This window comes from Paramormyrops kingsleyae, chromosome 5 (genome assembly GCF_048594095.1).
Source record: "Paramormyrops kingsleyae isolate MSU_618 chromosome 5, PKINGS_0.4, whole genome shotgun sequence".
Lineage (NCBI taxonomy): Eukaryota > Metazoa > Chordata > Actinopteri > Osteoglossiformes > Mormyridae > Paramormyrops > Paramormyrops kingsleyae.
In genome coordinates this window covers 15,376,608-15,392,588 of record NC_132801.1, presented here as the reverse complement: position 1 = coordinate 15,392,588, position 15,981 = coordinate 15,376,608, and the positions used below count along the sequence as shown (strand labels likewise).

General features: G+C 40.2%; 1 protein-coding gene across 1 annotated transcript; it reads right to left on the bottom strand.

The window, feature by feature from the left end:
- Positions 1–1,961: 1,961 nt before the first annotated feature.
- LOC111856694 (urotensin-2 receptor) lies at positions 1,962–3,182 on the bottom strand. The gene has a single exon (XM_023836849.2). The coding sequence runs from the start codon at positions 3,180–3,182 to the stop codon at positions 2,100–2,102; it is 1,083 nt and encodes a 360-aa protein (XP_023692617.1). The 3' UTR covers positions 1,962–2,099.
- Positions 3,183–15,981: the final 12,799 nt, after the last annotated feature.

Genomic DNA, 15,981 nt, shown 5'->3' with positions numbered 1-15,981 from the left:
TTTTATCCAAAACCAGGACCAAACAGCTGGTGTAAATAAAACAAATGGGGCTTTACTGAACAATACAAAAGTATGGAAACAAACAGGACCGCGAGGGTCAGAATGGGAAGACTAACACAGGAAGGGCACAGGCAACAGGAGGTCCAACGTTAATGACCAAATTGTGGAACAAAGGACTGGGAAACACATATAAACGGAACTAACGAGGGACTAATACAATTCAGGTGTTGATGTTTACCATATTAGGATCTGGGATTACGAACAGGACACAGCTGGGAAGAAAACAGGAGGGTTCTGGAGGACCAGCAGTGACCGCTGCTAGTCATACGGGGGGGGGGACTGGATGGGTCATGACACATAGTGTAGGCACTGTCCAGTAGTAATTAAATCATTTATCACATGCAATTACTGTGCAGGCAAGTGTGACTCTGGTTTGTTCCCTATGCAACGATTGGATGTAGTATGAACTTGACATGGCTGGCCCCCATCTTGATAAGGAGAGAAATGAGGCCAAGAGGGCCATCTCTCCTGGGGAGGGAGTGAGGCAGGGCCTGGAGAGCGTGAGGCAGGGGTAGGACATCAGGATGTTATGTTTTGTGCCTATATATATATATATATATATATATATATATATATGTTTTGGTATTTTGGACTCGTTTTTCTGTCTCATATTTCCTCCCTGCTAAAGATCTCTCCTCCAATTTTATTTAAACAGTATATTATTAAGAGCTACAAAGAAATACATTATTTTAAAATAATAATAATGATTAAAAAACTGATTCTCCTGGGATTGTACACACACCCCTCCAAAAAGTTTGTCCATATTCAGGGCTTAATCAAGCATAATTAAAAGAACAAGACTAAACATAACAAAGACACTAGTTTTCTATACATCATGTAAAAGATAAGAATGTTTTTTTTTTTAATGAAAACTGAGTTTAGGATTAAAAATATGTTAGAAATCCCAGAGAGGGGTCTAACCTACTACTTACATTAAAATATAAACATTAAGATTGCTAAATTCTCCCCCTGGTATCAAAAGAGTTTATGTTACCTTAAATCACTGTTCACTTGAGCAACATATAATATAATATATAACTAAACTGAAAATATTAAGTACGTACAGTACAGAAGGATGATACATACTAGGTAAATATTTGCATTTCATTAATTACAAGTATAACTGAGGATATTTAATTAATGGCACACCTGGAGACCACAGACAAACACAACATGTGCACTTCTGAAGCACATCTGATGTTTAGAATATAGAACAGAATAGAATATATCTTTATTGTCAATGTGGATACAACGAAATTTGAATGCCCAACTTCCAGTGCAACTGTTGCAAACAATTACAGAACCAGTTTTATTGTAGTATAGTTTTGTTGCATGTAGGCCTGCATATGCATGAAGGAAACACACTATATGGCACAAGATTATACTATTTTATATGCCGAATTAATTAGTAAAATATAATTTCTCAGTTTAACTCAATTCACCTTTCTTATTCGGTATGTTTACTGAGGAAGCTGGCTAGACCATTGACAGCGTAAACCAATAAATGAGACAAGAAATGCGATATAAAAATAGATTCTATGGATTAAGCACAATACTGATGTCAATTATACACATGCATTTTCGGGCGCGCACACACACACAGACGTACGCGCGCTCACATACACACACACGCACACTTATTCACAGTTCCTGTTTTCTCCTGCGCTAGGCAGTGACTCAGATAATATAGGATATACAGTATTAGTTTTCTCACTCGTTGCTTCTACGCTACTTCTTGTATAACATTCAAAAACCATCACAATTATAAGATAATTTCGCGTGACTTAAAAGTATTTCGTGGTGTAAAACCGCAAAAAATAAGCATTATTGTGAATCTTAGGTGTATTAAAGTTTACGTTGAAGTTTCAGCAAATTTATATTCGACAAAAGTTCACAGTATTAGTTTACAGTAGCCTATTAGTTCTTCGTAAATCTGGCATTCAGGAAATCAGTACTGAATCGTATTTTACGTCAAAAAGAAAACGTCATACTGAAAATGAAGACGGAGAACTTACCTAACAGGGTTTTCAGTGGACAGATCACAGGTATTCCTTAAGCGGTGCCATGACCAGCGTCTCGGAGTTAAATTCAGATTGATTGATGGAAGATGCAGATTTTCCCCACGAGTACAAACTCGGGGGACGATTCCTGAATGAAGACGTGTATCGGTACAACGTCCGGTGACGATTCTTTAGATACTCCCGGTAGTTCTTAGTGAGCAGAGTATAGAGGAAGGGGTTGATGCAGCTGTTGCTGTAAGTAAGACAGGCCACCAAGTAATTAATGCAGGTGTGAGTGTGAGAAGCCAGTGTTAGGGGTTTGTGGTATAAAGGTAAAAGCTGCCAGATCCAAAATGGTAAAAAGCATGCCCAGAAAACCAGCACTATTGTAAAGATCATAATAAGGACTTTCTGTTTTGGAGAACGTTTATTCCCCTTACTGACAGAGTTTCTCTGAGACTCTACGTAAGTACGAGCTAATCTGGTGTAAAGGTACCCGATGACTATTCCAGGTGCCATAATACTGGTGCTGAAAAGGATAGTTAGGTAAATCTTGTACGCTTCTGGGCCCCACGTGGGCGCACACATCCGCTTCACTCCACCTGGCGCATGTTTTGTGGTCTGGTTGACCATGATCATCATGGGGAATGTAAGAATTAAAGACAAAATCCACACGCCACTTGCTATAGCTTTCCGGTAGTTCTTGGAGCGCTTAACAGTATCCAGGGGTTTGGTCACGGCCAGGTAGCGCTCGGTGCACATGACCGTCAGTGTGAAGATGCTCGCATGCATGGTCAGGAGGTCTAGACTCAGCAGAATGCGGCAGCCCACATCTCCGAAGTACCAGTCCTTGAGGAAGTAGGTGCATACCACAAAGGGGATTGTGGAAAGGTAAAGCAGGTCTGCCAGTGCAAGGTTAATGATAGAAATATACATGGGAGTCGCGAAGCGGATAGAATGACACATCACCATAAGTGTGTATACGTTCCCCGACACTCCAACAATATACACCAGCGACAGCAAAGTCCCGAAAGTCGAGGTGATGACCAGTTCGTCCATGGAACCGGAGCCGATGTTGGGAGGAGGGCTGATGCTAAAGTTCCCAGACTTGCTGTAATTCATTGTTCTGTTGTATTTATTTAGCGCCTCTGTATTTGCGTCGCTTGTTTACACGGTCGCGATGTGCTGGACGCGCAACAGCAAGCTGCGTTAAAGCCGGATACAAGTGATAGCGCCGTGCGTTCCGCAGCACCTGACGTCACCCACAGAACTCTTCATCACTTGCTACGTACAAAAATATCACTGTTTCAGGATAAACATTTGCACATTTTTTGTCCCCCAGAAAGTACTTACTGAATCTTGGTGACGCTTCCGCTCCTTATGCCGTCACGTGTACATGCAAACAAAAAAATATAGCTGTCAAACGAAGTGATCGGCTTGCGAGTGTGTTGATATATGACTGCATCGGGGAGAGAAGACACAGAGTGAACAAAAGAGAGAGAGAAATTTAAGGGAGACGACCGGGAAAATGTGTGCATTTTCTCTGAAATTCGTCAAAAGATAAATTCGTTCGCATCCATTAAAACGGTATATAGCCTTAAAATACATGCATTTTTAATGGAGTTACTGAGTAGCTTGCTCTATATCTCTACTTCGAAGAATGCAGGACAACTTAACTTTCAATGTCATTTACTGATAATGTCTATTTCTCAGCGAACTGTGGATTTCTTCCTGTGTGGAGCGATGTATTCCCTAGCGAGTTTGATACTTTGGTCACTGAGAACGTCAGTTTTGCCTGAAATCATATAGCATATAAAGGTAAATGCATCTTTCATTATTAAATGACAGCCTTGTCCATAATAATACATGCAGGTTTCACAAACAAACGTCACAGCTCTTCGCAATCTTTTGCGCTCAAGTTTACGTCGACGTGGCCGGGATTTACACATTATATATCCACATAAGCTACCGTCGATCTTTTTCAAAACGACTAAACAGCTGAACGTCTGCTAAAATGTCATCATTTTTATAATAATAAAAATTAACGTAACAACCCGTTTCACATCTATTTGTAGATCGCTCTCTGAACGTCGTTGACAACTGTCATTATACCAGTTAATATAGAATATTTATTTAATTAAATAGCTTTTATTTTAATGTTAGTTTAATGTTTTGGTTTTGCAAGAACAATAAGAGAGGTAATTAAATCTTGTTGCTTAGACGCTATTTCAATAAAGGACCTACACAATGAGCAACTATTTGATTTTATTGAAGAACTCTTACATAAATCGGTCAGCGTAACCGAGTGCCCATTGACCATACACACCCCATGTAATTCCTGTATGACATAGGTACAATACAGCAAGTTAATTTTGCTCTGCTCAAATATTGAGAATGAAGAGTGTATAGCTTGAAATTCTGCACTCCCTGATAAAATGTCACCTTGGTCCCCCCCGGCAAAATGATTTTACGTATTCAAGGGCCCCTGTCAAGTGCTGGGCCCCCTGAATCTGTCAGGATATCCATGCCCCTCCGACGCCCCTGTTAAGAACAGTTTAACTAGGCTTTAATGTGGAGCGTCTGCACGCTTCGTAGATTTTCACTTTAATTACTCCAGTAATGTGATACGCTTTCCTAAAGTTATTTAATTGACTATTAAGAGGGGTTACACCAGGTCTCGTAAATATGTGCGGGAATGCAGGAGTAGTCCGGGGCTTCATCCAGATTAGTTGTGATATATTTGGTGCATTGCTATACTGTGTAGCAAAACAAAAAGTGGTATACACCGTTTCATATTCACTTGGATTATCTTTCTCTGATTGCCAGTGTTTTTCTGCAGTCTTACCTGATCAGTCCAAGCTCAGCAGTATAGGTTTTACACATTTATGTAATTGTATCCTGTTTAAGATGGCGAGACCAAATCACATCTGACGGTGTCCTTTATGTTCTTTCGGTTACTAACAAAGGCCAGGAGACCAGTCTCCACCATCTAGTATATGGCAACCTATGTTATGTTTTTAGTTATTGTGAGTTTGGAACTGATTAAATTAATATGAAACCAGATACCAAAGTATGTGAATGTATAATTATAGGCTCTGTCCCCCCCCTCTAATTATTCAGTTTTGAATTGTCCCTCTCCCGTTGTTTCAAGTCACTATAATTTGTATAATGGCGAGGGCAACCATTACAGGTCTCAACAAATTTATGATTATCTCCGTGGGACAGTAAAATGATCCTTTAATTAAATAATGTCAATGCTGTTATGTTTAACCAGCTTTTTAGTTTTTTCCCCTGAGCATTTATATATTTGCAGACTAGAAAAACCATTTTTGACATGCTTATCACCAGGTGAAAACGATACCTTTCCTGTTATGAATTTATATTTCAAAGGAATGAATCATAAAATGAACTGCACTTGGAAAAGGTGTATAAACTGCATGGGTGATCTGAGAGTGCAACTTGCCTGGTGTAGAATTAACGGACTGATGTGAGGTCATATCCTGTGATATTCGATGCCTTATATACGATACTGGACGCGCAACAGCAAGCTGCGTCTTGTGTTCTTATGTTCTCTCCAGCTTCCTCTTCATCTGTGTGTTTGTCTTTCAGTTTAAGTACTTTTGTGATTCTGTTTAACTCTGTACTTTTTCACCCATCTGAGGAAGTACAGTTTGTAGTGAGCTACATGTTCAACAATTAATTAGAGTCTGCTGTATAGAGAAGTGCTCATGAACCTTTTTACATAGGTAACTTATAAAAAATAAAAATATCTGTTTAAAATTTTAAGCAGGATATTATAAGGTCATTGGAAATCAGGAATTAATTTGCTCTGGTAATTACAATAAGTAAAAAATTATTAGAACAACCAGTTAATGCAATTTAGTACAACAATTGCTGGTGATGGACAAATTAATTCTACTTAAGTGACATACAAAGTATCGATGCAGAAAGGTTATTAACGCGTGGTATTTGAAATCCATGACTCAATTAAATCAAGTCTGACTGCCTTGCATTTCAATGACTCTTTTATTATTAGGGAATTGTGCTTTAATGTCTTGAATGTGATTCCATTTTAAGGCACTTTAACACTGTGTTCCCAGCAGATGTCACTGTACAGCGATGGAGGAAGTGAGTAGAGCGGAGGCAGAATGCACAGGGGATGCACAGATGGATTGCGTTATCTGCGTTGTTCCCTCCGAAGGCCGCTCAGACCGGTTATTTTGACCGGTGTGTTAATGGCGAGGCTGGTAGCTCTGCGTTATCCTGTGATTTATTTGTACTCCTGAGATAATTTCAGAACACCTGTTATACAGGGTGAAGACGAGGTTCAATGAACGCTGCTGCGTTCTACGTACACTGCTGAGCTGTGTGTGAAACTGTACCTTCACAGAGTTAGGAACAGACAAAACAGTGCAATATAAGTGCAATATAAATGCCTTTGTTGTTAGAGTAGTTTAGGTTAATTAAGTTGTGGATCTCTCCGAATAACGATGCACAATGTATAAATAGTAAAAAGGGAACATTTTGATTATATTATTATGGAAATAAATTATATTAACAAAGATCAATAGTTTTTTTTTAATGTTGCCTTGCAGTTGAGGACATAAAACACAGTGTTAATGAGAATGTGTGGCCAAATACAAACAAAAAGAAGATAAAGCATATTAAACTTTTTACTTGATTTGTGCATGCATATATACAGTATTTGCACGGTTGTTTATTTGAATAAACCAGACGTGCTAGCCTTCGCTGCCCACGTTCATCAATGAGCCTTGGGCACCCAATGCCCATGTCGCCGGTTAACCTGTTGGCTTTCCTTGGACAGCTCCTACATTTTAAACGGTATAGATACAAGAAAATTTTGTCATTATCTTAGAAAAATTTAGTTACACATTTTTATATGTGAATTGAACTATTACCCACTTCTGCATTTGAACTTTCTTGCGCTACAAAAGATCGGCGTTTCCCAAAAGCGTCATAATGCAGCCAGGGAGCGCTTCCTTTATTAGTATTAATGAGCCTTCCCTGCCACCCTACATTTGGGAAATTTCCCACTAGCGCGGCCACTTCGTGCGTTTTCCTGCAGCATGAGAGCGCGAAACCCAGAAGTAGGAGTGCCTTTAAGGAGGATCTTGGCCCCAGAAATCGATTATATAAATCGATTCTAACAACGTGAATTGCCACCTTAATAACGGATTCATCATAATGCATCTTTACACCCTTAGTGGATATAGAGTCCAGCTAATGATTTGAGTGGTTTCATTTGTTTCATTGATAATTTTGTACAAAAAGGAAACTTGTGCAAAATAAATATATGCCAGATTTTATTAGGATTGAACAGATCCTGAAAAACGTGCTACGGAATTTTATGTTTTGTTTGCTTTTAAGTAGTGTTTCTCAAACCCGCCCTTGAGGACCCCAGATGGCCCCCATTTTTGCTCTTTCCAATTCCATGGGAGATGGGAGAGAGTGAAAATGTGGACAGTTTGGGGGTCTCGGAGAACTCATTTGAGACACACTGCTGCAGAGTGGTAATTGCAGCACCCTTGACTTGTCTGGGATTGCATTGCCTCATCTCCATATCTTATAAATGCCACAGTAAAATATTACAGATACAATATGCCACAACAAAGGAATTCCCAGCAGATGTTCATTATAGGAAAACTTTATGGAAACCACCAATGTGTAAGACAGAAATTCCACATTATCAGGAGCCGCTGCCAGCGTTGATGTTGCCACAAGTCGGTAATAACAGGCAGGTTTCAGTCAGCCTCCAGTTTTGCTCATCTCTGCTTCACTCCTTCTCCCATCCAGGCAGATTTCCCTGTTGGTTACCGCTAGGCTGTGTTTAAGTATACAGCTATATTCTGATCTCCTATTGCAGCACTCTGGCAGAGAGTAAGACAAATGCACTTCTACTGCAGTGTCACTACATGACCACAGAGGGGGCCAGTGGAACAGTCTTGCTCATTATGCCCTTTTTGCTCCCCTCACCGTATCCATAACTGGCTTCTAAAACAGGGCCCTGACATTAATGTCATATAGGAGCAACTTGCAGCATAATGGTGAGATGCGTGTTTTTGTGCTGCATTTGTTACAAAAGTACATCCAGATCATTTGAAGATTATGCGGATGAATTCTTAATTTACAAGGCATGATACTGAATTTATGTCCTTTCACTAGACATAATTTTTTCTGAGCTCTTGGTTATATTTGATAAGGGGTGAGAATAAGTTTGAGGAATTGCTGCTTGTATCCCATTAAATTCAGAAATGTCAAACAGTCTCAGTCATCCATCATCATAATCATCATCATCAGGCAATCTCTCTTTCTAACCTGTGATCCATGCTTCTACTTTGATGATGCCTCCAGAATGAAGTCCCACTTCTATAAACAGGGTAGGCCTAAGGCATATGTTCCTGCTTGTCGCAGCCAAAGAAAGCCTGATGTTCTGCTCTTAGGGTAGGAGTTTGTATAGATTAAGCATGTTTTCTATTGTGCTGTTCCCTTCCGTCATTGAAGCAGTGGAAACTGCCATTTCTACCAAACTGCTGCTAGAGTCCAAGGGAACCACAGTGTTTTGTTATCCCACTGGGTGAACACTGCAGGTCCTGGCATGGCGCACAGTAATATCTGGCATGATGTACCAGAGTCAGTCTACAGCAATCTGCATGATAACCCACAGCAGTCGCCTGCAGCTGGATTGGAGCCAGAGTTCCTGATGTTTGGCAGCCATGCAGATAGCCAGCAGCTGAGACCACTTCAAAGGTAAATTGCTTATTTATGGTTGGAAGCAGCTAGATAGAGGCTGGTTTATGTAACTCATGACCCATGGCTGAGCTAAAGGAGTGATAATTAAGAAACAGTTTTATTATGACATTAATTTTTTAAGCCTTTTAAATTTTCGTTTGAATAATAATAATAATATTTCATGTAAAGTCTGACTAGTAGCTTTTAAACTGCCTTTCAATCTCTTTGTTATATCACGGCACTGGTGTAGATACTGAGTGATCCATAGATGATTTGATTGTGATGAATTAAAAAAAATTTTCTGCTGTGATGTAAGAGCGTAAACATATTATTAAGTGTATATACAAATATCAGAAGAGGAGTGATTCTTGCATGATTTTAATTTAATTTTTAAGTTAAAAAAATGTAACTGAATTTTAAATTGTATTTTATTATAAAGAGCATTATATAATAAGTTACACTTTAGCCTTCAAGACGATTATCTTTCTTTTTGGAAAGTCATTACTTTGAACCACTTTAAAAAAAATTAGCTCTACAAAGGTAAAATGTGAATTTAGTATGCAGTCTTGCAAAATTAATAAAGATAATATTAAATCCAGCTTAACCATTCACATACTCTGTATTAAGGAAATGAAGATGACCACAAAGGACCATGTGACCCTGTCTGGATTGTGGAGATTGGGGCCCCATCCTGCAGCCAGGCCTGGGCGGAGGTCGTTGGGGAACATTGTGGTAAACTTTTATTTTACAAATATACAAATAATCAAGAAATACATAAATTTTTCACATGCAATAAAGAAATATAAACAGTGATGCTCCTGTCTATCGGCATTCTCTTCTCCTGTGTTAAAACAAGCACATCAAAGACACGATAGGCAACTTTCACTTAAATTACTGACATTTCAAGCAAGACAGTGTGTGAGTGTCATTACTGTAACAAAGCAGATAGCTGTACGTCATGTATCACTGGCTGGTACACTGAAATCTAATTGTAATGGTAACTTATTAGTTACCTAAGTTGTTGTTACACAAAACGGGTTGGCTGTACAAAAATGTTTAAAAATGAAGCAGCCCTAGTCACAACACATTTCCAACTCACAAAACACAACTGGGGAGTGTTTAACGATATGCTATTCTGTTTGACAGATCCTTGGAAGGCACCTGACATACACCACAAATAATTAAAGTTCATAGTCACATTAGAAGTAAACACAATAATAACAACGTTTAGAATCTTGTGATTAGTTGTCACACCGCAGCATACAACAACAAAATGTGCTCTCTGCATTTAACCCATATGTGACAATGTGACATAGCAGGGGGCAGCTAATTCAGCACCTGGGAAGCAGTGCTTGGGGGCGGTACCTTGCTCAGGGTACTTCAGTAGTGCCTTGCTGGTCAGGGATTCGAACCAGCAATCTTTCAATTACAAGTGTACTTCCCTAACCATTAAACCACCACTGCCCACTTTATTTTCCTCTTTGTTTTTTACCCGATTCCTCCAAAGCGGTGGTGGAGATCAACACTCCAGTCACCTAGTAGGTCTGTTTCCAAACACGGAGTCCATGATATTTGTTTGTTGGGCAGCCAGCACCGCTTTTATTTGCCTCTCTTTTCAAATTTCTCAATTCATTTTCATTTCTTTATGGTTGTTCACGACTTGCTGTTATTCTGATAAGCCCTGCCTTCTCCAATTGACTCTGCATTGTTTCGTACACTTTTGTTTTTCTGCTCTGATGACTCTAACCCCGCCTCCTGACGTCACACGCCATCACTCTGGCCTAGCAGTCTTTTGGGGCCAAAAAATAGTCTGAACCTGAGCAGTGCTCTGCTATTGGACTTCTGAGCAAGCCGCAGTTTGTCCCTAACGAATACCATGGGCAAACATAAGGGAGTTCATAAGTGCATCCGGCACCAGGGCAACCTAGGCCGCAGTTCGATGATCAATTTTGTAATCATATCGATTACATCCCAGAGGGAGTCATGGGACACTGAGCTTAAATGAGCAATGGTCCAGGACGTCATTGCAGAAATGGCTGCGCGGAGTTGTGGCCGTAGGGTTGCTAGTGCCTGTCACAGTGGCAATCCCCGAACCTGGTGGTGGACACCAGTGGTTATGGGAGGTGTCAGACTGGAGAAGGAAGCATTCTGAGCTTGGTTAGAAGTAGTTTACAGATACCAGGAGGCTAAGCGGAATGCAGCTGTAACAGTTACTGAAGCAAAAAACTCAGGCGTGGGAGGAGTTTGGTGAGGCCATGGAAAATAACTTTTGGCCTTGAAACGATCTCGAGTCAACTGTCAGTTGACTTGAGAGGGGGAAGCACGGCTTAACTCATGCTGTTTACAGCAGGGATGGAGAATTGTTAATCCTCAAGTGGGGATTTAGTCAGGTAGTTGAAGTAGTATTTCAAGGACCTCCGGAATCTCACTAATACGCCTTCCTTGGAGGAAGTAGAGCTGGAAGACTCAGAGGAGGACTTACCCATTTCTAGGGCTGAGGTCACTGAAGTAGTCAACTCTTCAGTAATAAGGCTCCAAGGGTGGATTCGCCTGGAATTCCTGGGAGATCTTGATGTTGTTAGGCTGTTTTGGCTCACACATCTCTTTATATATACAGTATAGTACTGTGGGGAGTAGGGACAGAGTTGATGGATTGGGAGACTGGGGTGGTGATCCTAATTTTTAAGAAAGGGAAACGGAGGGTTTCTTTCAATTTCAAGGCGATCATACACCTCAGCCTCCCTGGGATGGTCTATGGAGAGGAGGGTCCATCCATTGGTCAAACTTTGGATCCAGGTGTGCAGATTGTGTCCTAGTTGCGAAACACTGGATCAGCTCTTCACTCTCACAAGGACAACCAGAGGGTTCATGGAAGTTTGCCCAACCAATCTACATGTGTTTTTTGGATTTGGAAAAAGCATACAATAGTGTCCCATGGAGGGTTCTATTGGGGGTATTTTTGGTGAATGGGGTATGGTGTCTGTTGTTACAGGCCATTAGGTCCCTGTATAAATGGAGTGAGAGTTTGGTTTGTGTTGCCAGCAATAAGTTTTTTTTTTTGGTGGGTGCCGGACTATACCAGGGCTGCCCTTTGTCACTGATTCTGTTCATAACTTTTATGGACAGAATTTCAAGGCATAGCAGAAGGGGCAGAGGGTGTCTGATTGCATTGTTACTTTTTGTAGATGATGTGGTCCTGTTGGCTTTGTCAGATTGTGACCTGCAGCATGCACCGGGGCAGTCTGTGGATAAGTGTGAAGTGGCCGGGATGAGGGTCAGCACCTCCAAGTCTGAGGTTACGGTTCTCGTTTGGAAAAGGGTGGATTGCCATCTCTCAGTGGGGGATGAGTTACTGCCTCAAGTACAGGAGTTAAAATATATTTGGGTCTTCTTCACAAGTGCGGGAATAAGGCAGCGGGAGATCAACTGGTGGATCGGGGCTCAAAGTAGAGCTGCTGCTCCTCCACATTGAAAAGAGCCAGTTGAGGTGGTTCAGCCATCTATCTAGGATGCCTCCTGGACTACTCTCTGGGGAGGTGTTTCAGGCATTTCCAACTGGGAGGAGACCCAAGGGCAGACCCAGGACATGCTGGAAAGATTACATTTCTCAGCTGACCTGGGAATACCTTGATATTCCCCTGGAGGAGCTGGGGGAGGTGGCTGGGGAGAGGGAGGTCTGGGCATCCCTGCTTAGACTGCTGCCCCTGCATCCTGATCTTGGAAAAGTGGCAGACAATGGATGGAGGGATGGATAGATAGCATTTTATACTTTTTCAGCTGAAACAGGTTGAAGCTTAGGGAGTTCATCTTTTCAGACCATGGCTGTAAATAAAGATATTAAAATGAAATATTTGAGTGACCTAAACAACAAAGGTTGAAGGCTATTACATACATTTGATTTTACTTTCCAGGGCATTCTTTTCATTCTTGTGTCCCTCACTTTTTTCAAACCGTTAAACATAAAGTTTCTATGAAGGAGTGAAAGATGTGAGAAATTGACTGAGGAGATACATAACTCAAGTGAAGAAGAGAAGGTCAGCTGACAGCGTTTGTCATGCCTCTGTTCCATGTCTTCTGTGGGTTTATGCTTTCTGATGCATTTTTCTTTGATGTTTTAACATGGTTGCACTCTGTATTTTGTACCTGTCACTCGTTCCATGAATTATATTAGGACATAGCTGCTTGACAGAGTCCAGTAAATCCACAGAAGATTGGAACTTTGAGTCAAAAGTAGAGAAGCAATAAACTAGTTTTGGGCCTGGACCAACTGAAAATCTTTTGGACACAGAACAGAACAGAAACAAGTCAGCTGATGGATCATACTGATACTGAATTTGTGGTAGTATATGGTTGACAACAGCTGGAGAAACACAGAATCAGTTACATAATATGCTACTGAAGCTGGGCCAGAAGCACACGCACATCTGCTGCATCCATAGATATGTTTCAGATTTACATTTTTCACACCAATTTTGTGGAATGAGAAAATAATTTTCTGTAAATCTGAAGCCTCTTCAGGTATCAGTGACCATGTGATTTTTGCAGGACTAGTAGTGTTTTTAACTGCTTTTGATATATATATAGGTTTTCCGGGTATGTCCTACAGGGAGGAGGCCCCGGGGCAGACCCAGGACACGCTGGAGGGATTATATCCCTTGGTTGGCCTGGGAACGCCTCGGCATCCCCCCCGAGGAGCTGGTAGAGGTAGCTGGTGAGAGGGAGGTCTGGGTATCTATACTGAAGCTGCTACCCCGTGACCCAAACCCCAGACAAGTGGAAGGTAATGGATGGATGGATGAATGGATTTCACCTTTTTTGTTGTTTAAAACCAGGAACGAATATTATAGGTCAATATTAAAAACTCATAGTATTCTCCCTCTTGGGTATCAAAATGCTGCATGTGTAATTCAATCAAAGAAATAATGCATTATGACTTTGAAATTAACGCTAATTAATGCTATACAGCCCTAATATTCTATAGCATGCCTCGGTCCTACTTTAGGGCAACTAGTTTTCCCTAGCAAGCATTTTTCAGGAAATAAATTAATCTGCAAAAGAAAAGTAATTCATTTCAATCAATAGAAATTTCTCTAAAAGCAACACGGCAATTCAGTTAAGTGTCATGATCCCCTTTAGCTATAAGTATATTTACAATAAACCAGCATCTCATGGTATGATGTCTCCACCCAGAAAAGGGGGTCATTTGGGATCCCACTTTGCCTGTGTGTGGGAGGTTTGCATGTTCTCCCATGTTCATATGAGTTTCCTTTGCCTTCTTTACATCCCACCCTAAAAGACATTTAAGTAGGTTAATGTCTGTGAGCTCCCTGTAAAGTGAGCTTCTGCGTGAACTGACCTTCCATTTGTGGTGTTTAATGCCCCCTTGCCTTGTATTTCCCAGGAAAAATTCCAAACTTGCATCAGCACTACATTACAAAAAGGGTTTTAGGAAAATTAATGAAAAAAATAACTTTGTGGTGTCATAGAACTGAGGGATGCTCATGAAAGATTATCCTCGCATTCACAAAGCTTCCATTTTATGACATAGGCCCAGATCTCTGAAAATGTTAGAGAATTAGGAAAGTATTGGTTGTCGTTTTATCCCCCCACTGCGGCCTGCGAAGGACAGCCTCAGCCGGTCCTACAGGGTCACATTTAGGACACAATGAATTGTAACCCCCATCGTATTTTCCAAGACAAGTACAGCTCCTACAAAAAAAAAACACAATTGAAGTGACACAATTGTATTTTTGTTGATGTTTCCTTGCTTAAAGAAAAATGATGAAGTTAAAAGCAAGGTAATTTTAAACATATTGAACAAATATTTCACCAAAAAAACAGATCTCAAAGATGCAACTTCATCAAGCCCTTGACATTTTTGGTCGTAACCTCCTGAGACCCCACCCATTCATTTATGTCCATTGTAGTGGACATGTTGTCTTTTCACTGATGTAAGGAAACATATTTATTCCTGTTGTACACTAAAGAGGACATGCTGTGAAATAAAAAATAAAAATACATTTGAAAAAATCTAAATTGCAAGATGTCTTATTTCCTCCAAAGACAACCTATAATTGAAGGACACTTTTTTCCTTGGGTCTCAGGAGGTTAATTCTCTGCCCTGACTCTATGGCGTGTGGAAAAAGAAACAGTCATTTCAAGTGGGATTTATCTGAAATTAGCACCAGCTCGCAGAAAGGACTTTGTTATGTCTTTCAAATAAGGTCAGTAATGGTTGGGCTAAAATGAGGAAATCAGTGGGGATTTTGGGTTCTTTTACATGATTTAGAACTAGGGAGTTGGTTGATTTGTATGGCCTATGTGGGGACGAAATGAGAGGGGTGAAATAAACCTTAGGAATATGGGAACATATTAATAGAGAAGGTGTTGGGGGAGTGGGCACCAGGAAGGCAGTTATGGATTAAATTCACAGGAATTAATAAGATTATTTGGGGCCCTTTCAGTTTCTGGGGAGAAATGGGCCCCTCAGGACGTATTGAAATGTTGTTCCTCTGCTGGGGAAAAGTAACTGGATAAGCAAGGTCAGCGATTTTGGATGAGATATTTATGTTTGTCTTGCACGTTGAGCCTGTGAAGGTCCCTGCAGAGAATAATCCTTAAAGTAATTCTGAATTTTTTTTTAATATCACATTTGGAAGCAGGGTTATCATTGTTGACAAATGTTAAAACTATACAAATAAAATAATACAAAAATAAAATAAAAAACTATAACTAAACAAAACTATAAACATTGCCTCTGAAACCGAAACGAAACAAAAACAAATTTCAAGTACTTTCCATTGCCATAAATTTTTTATTTTTTTTTTAGCTAATATAATGATTTAAAAAAAAAAAAATCCTTAATCCTTGATGGAAATCATTCAAGGAAATGTGATCAGTATATTGCATTTAGATAACCATTAATAATATGTTTGACTTATTTTGAAGACATTAGTACATAACGTGTTCTGTGAATTCAAAAAATCAGACTATAAATAAAATAACTGCACAACTGTCCATAGAAATAAATTCAGTCACTCTCTATGTGTCACGACCTGCTCGTTCGATCCTCGTGTGTGCCACGCCCACCTCGTTACCTCATGTTGATTCCCGATTGTCATCACCTGTTGCCTATTGTTTTCTGCCTATCCTGTGTATTTAGTCCGCGTCT

Excerpts from the sequence above, each read along its gene's own strand:
- LOC111856694 (XM_023836849.2), bottom strand. The coding sequence starts at position 3,182 with ATGAATTACAGCAAGTCTGGGAACTTTAGCATCAGCCCTCCTCCCAAC.